This window comes from Diabrotica undecimpunctata, chromosome 8, assembly GCF_040954645.1.
Source record: "Diabrotica undecimpunctata isolate CICGRU chromosome 8, icDiaUnde3, whole genome shotgun sequence".
Lineage (NCBI taxonomy): Eukaryota > Metazoa > Arthropoda > Insecta > Coleoptera > Chrysomelidae > Diabrotica > Diabrotica undecimpunctata.
The window spans coordinates 19,721,032-19,733,184 of record NC_092810.1 but is presented as its reverse complement, the minus strand read 5'-3'; the positions used below and the strand labels follow the sequence as shown (position 1 = coordinate 19,733,184).

At 30.3% G+C, this 12,153-nt stretch overlaps 2 protein-coding genes across 2 annotated transcripts in view; one reads left to right on the top strand and one right to left on the bottom strand.

The window, feature by feature from the left end:
* Positions 1 to 12,153, top strand: part of kl-3 (dynein heavy chain 8, axonemal kl-3) — a 177,806-nt gene that overhangs the window by 125,008 nt on the left and 40,645 nt on the right. The window contains exon 54 of the mRNA XM_072539810.1: positions 11,912 to 12,096. Coding sequence (XP_072395911.1) covers positions 11,912 to 12,096 — 185 coding nt within the window. The remainder of the gene's footprint in view (positions 1 to 11,911; positions 12,097 to 12,153) is intronic.
* LOC140448320 (uncharacterized) lies at positions 4,476 to 5,697 on the bottom strand. The gene is made up of 3 exons (XM_072541407.1): positions 5,279 to 5,697; positions 4,599 to 5,071; positions 4,476 to 4,540 (listed from the first exon to the last, which is right to left on the bottom strand). The coding sequence occupies exons 1-2, from the start codon at positions 5,371 to 5,373 to the stop codon at positions 4,603 to 4,605; spliced, it is 564 nt and encodes a 187-aa protein (XP_072397508.1). The 5' UTR covers positions 5,374 to 5,697; the 3' UTR covers positions 4,476 to 4,540; positions 4,599 to 4,602.

Genomic DNA, 12,153 nt, shown 5'->3' with positions numbered 1-12,153 from the left:
CAGTAATGTCTACAGTAGAAACTGAACTGAAACCAAAAGTGGAAATATTTAAATTAATATGGAAAATGCCTCATATTCAAGTGTCCGATTCAGAAAAGTTACGTTTATATAAATTTATTGAAAATGGGTCCAGTTTGGAGCTTGCATATAGAAGCTGGGAATATCATGAAATTCCTCTACTGCCTCAGACAATGAAATTTAACTGGAATGTAAAAACTACCAGTCTATTGGAGAGACCACGATTTGTTTTGTTTGCATTACAAACTGCCAAAAAGAATGCAATAAAAGAAGAGAACAGCTATTTTGATCACTGTAATCTTACAAACTTAAAGCTATTTCTAAATTCTGAAATGTACCCGTATGACAATTTGAACTTGAACTTTAGTAAAAGACATTATGCCCTTGCATATGAAATGTATGCACAATTTCAACCGTCGTACTATTACAAATCCATAGGAGATCCATGCCTTACTATGTTACAATTCTGTGCTGTTGCTCCGATATTTGTTATTGATTGCAGCAGACAAAATGAATCAATTAAATCAGGAAGTGTCGATATGAGAATAGAAATAGAAACTAATAAGAATATACCAGCTAACACAACTGCTTATTGTATAATTATACATGACCGTATTGTTAATTATAATCCTCTAACCAATGTAGTTCAAATGTTTTAACTGTAGTTCATCTAATGAAGCAAATCTTTGGGTTTTTAAGTATAAATAAAAAGTTAAAAAAAAGTTTACTCTTATTTAACACCCTGTACACAATAAATATTTTCATAACCTTGTTGACATAAGTGTCTAATTGGGGGCTAGACTAGTACCAAATCTGAAAGCTGTTCAAGACCTGTTCAAGACCTGTTCAAAGCTGTTCAAGACCTGTTCGAGACCTGTTCTAGACCTGTTCAAGACCTGTTCGAGACCTGTTCTAGACCTGTTCAAGACCTGTTCAAGACCTGTTCAAGACCTGTTCGAGACCTGTTCTAGACCTGTTCGAGACCTGTTCTAGACCTGTTCAAGACCTGTTCAAAGCTGTTCAAGACCTGTTCAAGACCTGTTCAAGACCTGTTCGAGACCTGTTCGAGACCTGTTCAAAGCTGTTCGAGACCTGTTCAAGACCTGTTCTAGACCTGTTCAAGACCTGTTCAAGACCTGTTCAAGACCTGTTCAAAGCTGATCAGGACCTGTTTAAGACCTGTTCAGAAGTTAAGCGAATACCTACATTTTACGATGAATAAAGATTTGAAAAGACAACTTATAACTAAACGGAGAAACATCCAAAGTAAATTAAGACAATTAAAACAAGGACAAATAATCCAAGAAGATTTATTTAATCCAATTACAAAACACTTGAAAAATATTGAGAACAAGTTAAATAGTTCACAAAATTCCAGTCCAGAAAATGAAACAAAAAACGATGAACCTTTAAGGTACATTAAAAACGATGATGACGATAATGAAACTACTGACTTTGAAACAAGTGAAATCAAACAATCGATATTGGACAACATTGAAGTGGATGATATAAAAGAACAGATTAAAAATGATAAACACTCTGAAAATCGATTTGAAGATATTGCTAACCAGGCGCGTGTAGACTACTGGGATCAATATGATCCATTGCCTAGGAAATATATTACAAATATGCACGCTGATGTTCTAAACAAAGAATTTGATCATAAATATGGAATTCGATTTGATGAAACATCTGAAAAGCTACTGATTGGGAATTCTGAAATAGATTTAGATGGTGCTGATATTCTTTTAAAAAAGAAAAGGTACAGAGGAACACCAGGTTTATATGAGCTTTTGTTTAAGAAATATCCAGCTAGTTTTACAGATGAAGATGAGAATAACTATAAAAAGATAGTTGTAGCGACGAATGCTCACAGAAGGCATTACAGATCAAGTAAACAGATAGATGGTAGTAGATTAGAAAAATATAAAAAAATAATTGCACCAATAACAGAAGGTAAAGGATTGGTTATGAAAGTAAACAACAATAAAATCGATTACGTCCACTGGGATGATCCAAATGAACTTGTAGAGCGATTACGTTTATTACTATCTTCACAGCTAGCTGGCCATACAGGACATACAAATGAAATAAATTCAATTATTGAAGAACTAAAAGAGGCAAACATTATAGAATAAATATCATGTATGTTAAAAGAGATATCGTTAATGAGTTACACAAACCTGCAAGAATTAACTTTAAAAGACGAAGAATTATTATAAAATCTCTTAATGATTTGTTCCAAGCCGACTTGATTGATATGCAAAAATATTCAAATACAAACAGAAATTTCAAATATATTTTGGTTGTAATAAATTGTTTTTCAAAATTTTTATGGGCTTTACCACTAAAAAATAAATCAGGTGTTGAAGTAGCCAAATGTATGGAGTATGTGTTTAAACAGCAAAAACCAAATAATCTTCAAACAGATATGGGAACTGAATTTTTTAATCCACATATGAAAAAATTGATGAAAAAATATAATATTAATCATTACAATGTATACAGTGAGAAAAAGGCTGCGATTGCTGAGCGAGTTATTCGCACGATTAAATCAATGATTTGGAAACAGTTTAGTTTCAACGGTACCTACAAATGGATTAATATTTTACAACAAGTTGTTAATGAATACAACAATAAAGTTCACAGAACAATAGGAATGAAACCAGTGGATGTTAAGAAGAAGCATGAAAAACTATTGTTAAACACCGTATACAATCACATTAAAATTGTCGATTTGGAAAGTCAAAAATTTCATATTGGTGATCATGTACGCATTTCAAAACATCGAGGAGTTTTTGACAAAAAATACAATCCAAATTGGTCTAATGAAATTTTCACTGTTTATAAAATAAAACTGGGAAACCCTATTACATATTATTTAAAAGACTATAAAGGTGAAGAAATTCTTGGGGGATTTTATAAGGACCAGTTACAAAAAGTTAAACATAAAGACAGTTATTTAGTTGAAAAGGTATTAAAGAGAAAGAAAAATAAAATTTTTGTCAAGTGGTTAGGTTTTGATAGTTCTCACAACTCATGGATAGATAAAAGTGACGCAATATAATAAAGAGGGGATAGAAAAATATGTAAAAGACGTTCCACTTGCAAGATTTTGTTTGTTGTTAGAGAATATCGAGAGAGTGAAAACATGTTCATTGTGGATATCCAAGGTTTCTCTTTTCCTGGGGAAGATGTATTTCTTTGTAGGGAAATTGCTATTTTAGATCCTACTACAGAAAACATTATACACAGAATGGTTGTTTTACCAGTAACAGAAGCAATGATAAATAAGTCATATATAAAATGTATCGAACAACAATGTGTTCAAAACCATGGTTTAAATTGGCAATCTTGGCATTTTTGTGATACTCATCTAAAATATGAAGAAATTTCAAAATTTTTACACGACAACGTATTAGACGAAACAATATTGGTAAGAAATCATGAAACAAAAAAATATTTGGAAAAATTCATGGAAAATCGCATTGATTGTGTACAAGATGAACCTAATATACTTTCCGATGAGACTATGAATCATATTTTTAAATCACATCCATGTTTTCAACATAACAATGAAAATTTACAATGTGCTCTAAACAATGTATTTAATATTCATTATTGGTATAAATATTGTAGAAAGTGTTGACAATAAAAAAATAAAAATTAAAAATAGTCTTTTATTAATAGATACACACAAGACATTTATTTTCAAATTGATACCAGACATGAAGCTTGTAAAACAAAAGACTACGCTTGATGTGGAGAATAATTTATTGGAACCAATTGAGAATAAGTTTAAAAAGCATGGAGTTTTGTTCCCTTCAACTATTCGATGTATTATAGTTGGCCCTTCAAATTGTGGTAAGACCAATGTGATGATAAGTCTATTGGAACATGCTAATGGATTAAAATTTGAAAATGTGTATATTTACTCAAAATCATTAATGCAACCAAAGTACAAATATTTAGAAACTTTGCTAGAACCAATTAAAGGAATAGGATATTATACTTACAGTGGAAGTACGGATATAATGCACCCATCTGAAGCGAAGCCCAATTCAATTTTTATCTTTGATGATGTTGCTTGTGACAACCAAGATGTTATTCGAGAATACTTTAGCATGTCTCGTCATTCTCAGGTGGATCCATTTTATTTGAGTCAGAGTTATGCAAAAATACCTAAACACCTTATAAGAGACAATGCAAATATTTTAATTGTATTCAAACAAGACGATTTAAACCTAAAACACATTTACAATGACCACGTCGGAACAGATATGACTTTTGAAGATTTAAAAAAAATATGTTCAATATGCTGGAAAGAGAATTATGGATTCTTATCCATTTTCAAAGATAGCGACATAAATAATGGTCGATATCGCAAAAAGATTGATCAATATTTTTTAATCAAGTAAAAGGTGTAAATGAAATAAAATACAGAGATAATAATTAGAAAATTAGTTTATTTAATAAAATAATAAGATATAATTATGTACATACTTTTATTTCCCTAAAGCATCTGAAACAAAAATAGTAAAATTTAGAATTATATCGAAACACAAAAATAAATCACTTACTTTTCTATTTCTGACTAAGAAAATCTTCCATGTTCAGCTCTTCCAGATCCACTATGTCTTGGTTTTGAGTCGTTGTCGTCTTCGTCGTCACCTTTCTTTTTTTTGTTGGGGATGGCTGAGGATCGTCGTCGTCGTCGTCATTTGATGTGGCAGGTGGAGAAGTTGGATTTGAATACTTAGACGAGTGGCCAAAATGAGGGGGAGGGGGAGGAAGATATGGCCTTTTTGTCCCCACCAACTGTCTTTGTTGTTGGTACTTTTCAAACTCCTCCACCTCATCATCTAGGAGGTTAAAACGGTATTTCTTACATATATTTTCCAGCACCTGGAACTCTTTATCATTTTCCACTTTAACTCTCATGTATCTTAATGGAAGGTATCCAAATTTTTTTTTTAATGTTTTGTTATTCGGCGAGTATGTAAGATGGACAAATATTCTGTCTCCCTTAAGGGAAACGTCCTTTACGCCATACCTTTAATAGAAAAAATATAATGAACCAACAGCAGCATGAATCAAACAAAGAAAACAAAATAAAAAAAGACCGATTCGAAAAACTTATAATAATCCCATGAAATATTTATAATAAAAAAAAATAAACCAGTAAGAGCGAAATAAAATCATGTAGAACAAATCAAAAAAGGAAAATGGAAAAACAACCAAAAATAAGTAAAATACTTACATAAATAACTGCTTCACAATTACAAAGGCGTCCTTTATTGGTAGGTTAATTGGATCCTCAGATACAATAACCAACTGGCATGGTACATTGGCCATTTCGATAGTTCACTGACTGTTCACTGACTAACTGATAGATCAATTTAAAATTAACCGAATTTAAATAGTAAGAATAAAAAAATATATATTAACGTAATTGACTGACCTATTTGATCTTTATTGCAATGCAGAAAATAGTACAAAACATGTTTATCATTAAAACGTTTATTATTCCAAAATTAATTTATCATTATCTAAATAAAATGTGCTTATCTGCCTGACTTTGTAATTTTAATACATTGCAAATAACTTATTTACATCAGAGTTAACCCTTTTGACCCATAAAAATGCAGTCACGTTGAACAACATCTTATTTGCGTCAGATTTAATCTTTTGACCCATAAAAATGCAGGAATAACAACTTATCTGCATCAGATTTGATCTTTCTGACCTCTAAAAATACAATCACGTTTAATAACAACTAGTTTGCAGCATTATTGATAAATTTAAACTTTTTGATCCTAAAATATAATCACGTTGAATAACAAGTTACAGAAATACGTCAATTGATTTTTTTTTTTACTGGATAAGTATAAATTGGAGAGCATCCTAATATTTGGGTTTTATTTGTGCATTCGAAAGTTACCAAGTTAAGTTGAACCAGTTACTAGTGAAAAAAAAAAATGAGTCAGCAAGTAGTCGATGAACTTTCCAACCAGATTGTAGAGAAGATGGAATCGGTAAGTAGATTAATTAAGAGAAAATCTGATTTACGAAACGTAATAAGATATTTGAAAAAACAAATTTTTATTTTGAATAAATGTTTAAAGAATAGGGTTTCTTGTGTTAAAAATTTTCACTGTATAGAAGCAAATTTAACTATTCTTAAAACATATCTTGAAAACTTTAAGAACAGACTAAATGCTAGAAAAACTCTTAAAAGGTGTTTATTGTGGCAGGATGTGGAATCTTGTTTTAATAGTAGAATAAAAACAGGGCTAATAGTCAATTTAAAATATAAAGAACCCAAAATATTTTTGGAAAAAGCTTTTAGGAGTTTTTCAATTCAAATTAGAAAAAGTTTGTTGTCGTGTCTTTTAAAAGTTAATTTGATTTTATATGGTGTTTTTATCAAACCACAAAATGGTGAAACCTCTATTAAACATTTTTCAACCAAAAATGTAACAATTGACCAAAATACAGACCTCAAGGATTGGTATAAAATTAATTGTATTAATGTGATTTTAAAAAAATTTGAGGAATTTCAAGAAAGAGATAGTGGTTGGGCACTATCACAGATTCTACATTTAAAAGTTAATATAAATAGGTATAATCCAATACTGAGTGGTATTTCCACCTATGTTAAATTACCTAAATATATAAGCAATACAAAGAGTGTAATTAACATTAAAAATTCTGATCCTTATTGTTTTCTCTGGTCAATTGTTGCAGCGTTACATCCTGCTAAAATCAATGTTACACGAACCTCATCTTATCCTCATTTTAGTAAGATATTAAAGTATCATAATATCAGTTTTCCCATTGACATAAAAGATATCCCTAAATTTGAAAATTTAAATAAACTTTCAATAAATGTTTTTACAACAAAAGGAACAGGAAAGGAAATTTTACCTTTGCTATTAAGTAAGACTAGTTTTTCTCCTCGTATTAATTTACTTTTAATTCATTCTCAAGATAATAGTACAAATAATAATAGTAGTGATGAGGATGATGGTCCTTTGTGTAGAAAAGATCTATTTCATTTTGCTTATATTAAAAATTTTTCAAGATTAGTAAATCAACAAGTTAAAAATGTTAGAAACAAAAAATGGTTTTGTGAAAGATGTTTTAATCATTTTAGTAATGATGCACTCTTACAAAATCATTTAGAGGACTGTATTAATTCAAATTCAGTTAAGATGGTTTTACCAACAGAAAAGAATAATATTATGAAATTTAAAAATTTTAAACATAAAGAACTTGTTCCTTTTGTTATTTATGCTGATCTAGAAAGTATTCTTATAAAATGCATTGACAATAACAATGATCCTAATATAAAAACTTATTTGTCCCAAAAGCATGAAGCTTTTAGTATAGCTTATTATTTTAAATCTTCTTATAATGATTCCTTATCATACTATAAATCATTTACCGGTCACGACTGTCTTGTGTGGTTTGTAAGAGAACTTGAAAAGATAGCAAAGAGAATAACTAGAGAAAATTTATTGCAAAAATTCAACAAGTTAGGTCCATTAACTGATAAAGAAAGACATGATTTTAATTTGAGTTTTGTTTGTCATATTTGCACTAAACCTATAGTCGATCCATTGGATAAAGTTAGAGATCATTGTCATATTACAGGAAAATTTCGAGGAGCTGCTCATAGATCTTGTAATGCTAATTATCAAAATACACATACAATTCCGATTGCATTTCATAATCTCTCTGGCTATGACGCACATTTTTTAATTAAAAGCCTTAATAATAACGTTAAAGGTAATATATCACTACTTCCTCTAAACAAAGAGAGGTATATATCATTTACCAAATACATTCAAAATACAAATATTAATTTTAGGTTTATAGATTCGTTTCGATTTATGTCTGATTCATTAGATAAACTTTCCTGTAATCTAGATGATGATCAAAAACAAATAACGAGAAGGTACTTTGAAGATGATTTTAAATTTAATTTAGTTAAACGAAAAGGTGTTTTCCCATATGAATACCTCGATAATTGGGAAAAGTTGCAAGATACTTGCTTGCCACCTATTGATAGTTTCTTTAGTAAAATTAATAATGAAGGAATAACTCATGAGGATTATCAACACGCATGCACTGTTTGGAACACGTTTGAGATAAAAAACTTGCAAGAGTACGCGGAATTATATTTAAAAACTGACGTATTACTTTTAAGTGATATTTTTGAAAACTTTAGACTGATGTGTTTAAAAACATACGGTTTAGATAGTTTGCATTATTTTACTTTACCAGGGTTAGCATTTGATGCCATGTTAAAAGTAACAAATGTAGAATTAGAGCTTTTAACAGATATCGAAATGGTTTTGTTCTTTGAAAAAGCAAAACGAGGAGGAGTGTCACAATGTAGTAACAGATATGCAGAAGCGAACAATAAGTACATGGGTGATAAATATAATCCTGGTAAAGAGACCTCTTATACAATGTACTTTGATGTGAACAATCTATATGGTTCAGCTATGAGTTATTTCCTTCCTTATGGAGGATTTGAATGGATACCCTTAAATGATATTTACAATTACAATATATTAAATTGTCCCAATGATAGTGAATACGGATACATGCTGGAAGTGGACCTTGAGTATCCAAAAGAACTTTTTAATTCACACAAAGATTTGCCATTGTGTCCAGAACACATAACTCCACCAACTTCTAATTCTACCATTAAAAAACTCTTAACGACATTGTATGATAAAAAGAAGTATGTTATTCATTATATGTATTTAAAACAAGTTATTAGCTTGGGACTGAAGCTTGCTAAGATTCATCGATGCCTAAAATTTAAACAATCACCTTGGTTAAAGAAATATATTGACTTAAACATTGAATTGAGAAAGGAGAGCAAAAATGAATTTGAAAAAAATTTATTCAAACTTTTTATAAACGCTCCGTATGGCAAAAGTATAGAGAATGTACGTAAATATAAGGATATAAAAATTGTAAACAAACTGGGTGGTACATACGGTGCTAACTATTACATTTCCCAACCGAATTTTCATAGTTGTACCATATTTGATGAAAATATGGTAATAATTGAAATGCAAAAACAGAAAATTAATTTTAACAAACCTATTTACATTGGGATGTGTATTTTAGATATTTCGAAAACAATTTTGTATGACTTCCATTATAATTATATTAAAAAAAAATTTCAAGATAAAGCCAAGTTATTATACACGGACACAGATAGTTTAATATATCAGTTTTTTGTTGATGATATATATGCTCATATTAAAGAGGATATTCATAAGTTTGACACATCAGAGTACACTGAAAATAATGTCTATAACATTCCCTTAAGGAATAAAAAAGTATTGGGCTTGATGAAAGATGAAAACAAAGGTCAAATTATGACACATTTTATAGGATTGCGCTCAAAAATGTACACGATAAAAACTTTAAATCAGGATCAGGAAATTAAAAAAGCAAAAGGAATTAAGAAATCAGCTTTAAAGGAACTAACTTATGAAGATTATTATAAAAGTTTATTTAAAAAAACAATTGTAGAGGTTTCCCAAAATTCTATTGTCTCCAAAAAACATGACGTCTATACAATAACTCAAAGAAAAGTTGCACTTAGTCCATATGATGATAAAAGAATGGTTAATTTTTTAAGCACTGACACTTTACCATGGGGTTTCAATGATAAATAATTCTTAAATACGTTTGATAGTAAAAAAGTTCCTTATTCTTTATTTATTATTTTGGTAATAAATAAAAGTTTGTTTTTTAAATTATCTTTCTATTTTTGTACATCAGGTTTTCTTTAACCGATTAATCTACAAATTAAAATGGGTCCTCTATGGTGTGGTAAGTTATTTCACATATAACTTAAAAAATATATCGGTAATTAAAGCTGTTTTTTTTTCTTTAGAAAAGTAAATTGTCATGGGAAAAAGTTTTTACCGACCAAAAAAGATTTATAAAATTACAATCGAATACAAGAAGAAAAATAATACCATACACCCAACCTACTACTTCTATCATCAAAATGTATGGAACGTTATGGTGTGAAAACTGTAAAAAATTCTTTTGTTTTTGTCAAACTTCTTTAGAGATGCATGGAGCCATATTACCTGACTTGTATTATTTCGAAACCATGCCTAAATCATAACACACAAAGGTAGTAGTATTTGTAAAACAAATATTTCTTAATTAATTATTTTTATGTTTCAGCCTTTAGACCATGTTATTCCAAAGAACCGCGAATCCCTCCAGAAGATCAGGGATGGAATCGTATCCAATGAAGTGGTCAGGTACAAGGACCGGTACGATTCCCAAATATTACGGGGTCATTCTTCACATCATGATAACTTGGTGAGAGCGAGTTACATGGATTCTGTGACGAGGGACTATTATCGACAGGTTAAGAAAAATATACATTATAACAGTAGAGTGTATATTTTTAATCAGATAAATAACTTGTTTCAAAACAAATAAAATTTATAGTATCAATCCAATATTGTTTTATTTACATCTACCCACATATATCATTAATATATATATATATATACACAATAAAGCATTTATGTGATACATAGTTATTTTTCCTTTTCCTACAAGTAAAGATAAGACTAGGCAGGCTAGGCTAGGCAGGCTATACAGATATATCTAAGCATCGTACACAAAAAAAATTTTTGACGCAACAACACCTAAAATATTTCCAAGTCTCAATACAAAATTTATTTTTTCGATCACCCTGTACAAATTTAACGAAAAGAAGAGGAGATGAAGCGATAAGCGATGAGTTTTGCACTCGACATACAAGGTGGTCCGTTCCACTCAAAGACACCCCCTCTGGTCATTGTCGACCGATTCTTTTACTTCTTCAGGACAGGTAAGACAAAGAAGAGACAAGTGTAAAAACATACAGGTAACGTAGGTGACAATTCTTCGGCTGAGAAGAAGAGATCTAGAGATAAGCGACTAGTTCTTACAACCCTCTGGTCATTGTCGATCACTTCTTCGGGAGAGAAGAAGAAGAGATCAAGCGATAAGCGACCAGTTCTTACAACCCTCTGGTCATTGTCGATCACTTCTTGTACTTCTTGTACACCCCCAAGGTCAAATCATGGCATCGATACCTTCGCATCGGAGACCCTGATGGACAGGTTACCAAAGTGATTCAGGACCCCGCTTCCTTATCTACTCTCTATTTTACTTGTAACTTGTCTAGGTTTTCTCCATAAAACTTCTTTTACCTGTTTTCCATTTTTATTCTAAATGAATATCCCAACCGTTGTAGTCTACGTCTTCTTATAACTTAATAAGGTAAACCCTCAATAGTTGTTACAATACATCTTGTCACCTTTTTTATATATTAGTAAAATCTTGTAGTATTTGTTGCGTCAAGTACCCAAATTCTTAAGTTGGTTTGCTTCGGTTTTCACTTATTTGGCTTTTACACGGGCTCTTGTTATTCTTAGCCTTCTCTTTTCCATATTTTCATCCTATTTATCATCTTATTTCGTTGCCTATTTTTATTGGTTTGTAAGTTGTCCATCTATTCTGACTTGTATTTTGTTTTTTCGGTAGATGGTTTCAATAGTTCTTACGATATCTAAAGGAACTTCTCTATTATATAGATAATGATTTGCATGTTTAAGTCTTACTTTGTCAAATGCTTTCTTTAAGTCAATTAGCTACAAAAATGCTAGTCTATTACACTCTAGTAATTCTTCTGTAATTTGCTTTATGACGAATATTGCATTTGTACAATATCTTATAGTATTAAAATGTTATTGTCTATCTAATCCTCTCATTAATTTTGATTTATATTCATACTTATTATCTAGTTTTACATTAATGTAGTATCAAACAGAGCTGTTGTTGTTTTTAGATTGGAGAGTGGAATCTTCAAGGTTTGCCCAATGACGACTTGTCAGTACAAAATGGAATTATTGTAACATCGGCTTCAAGATATCCATTGTTGATAGATCCACAGAGTCAGGGTAAATTCTGGGTAAAAGAAAAGGAAAAGGAAAATAGCCTAATCGTTACGACACTGACTCATAAATATTTCAGGTAATTTTTATTTGAAAGTTCAGTAATACATAGTAGGAAATCAAACAATCATAATTA

What these genes read in the sequence shown, in the direction of transcription:
- LOC140448320 (XM_072541407.1), bottom strand. Translation starts at nt 5,373, where the DNA reads ATGGCCAATGTACCATGCCAGTTGGTTATTGTATCTGAGGATCCAATT. An exon ending in ATTGTGAAGCAGTTATTTAT is followed by an intron (nt 5,072 to 5,278) that starts GTAAGTATTTTA and finishes TTTCTATTAAAG; the next exon opens with GTATGGCGTAAAGGACGTTT.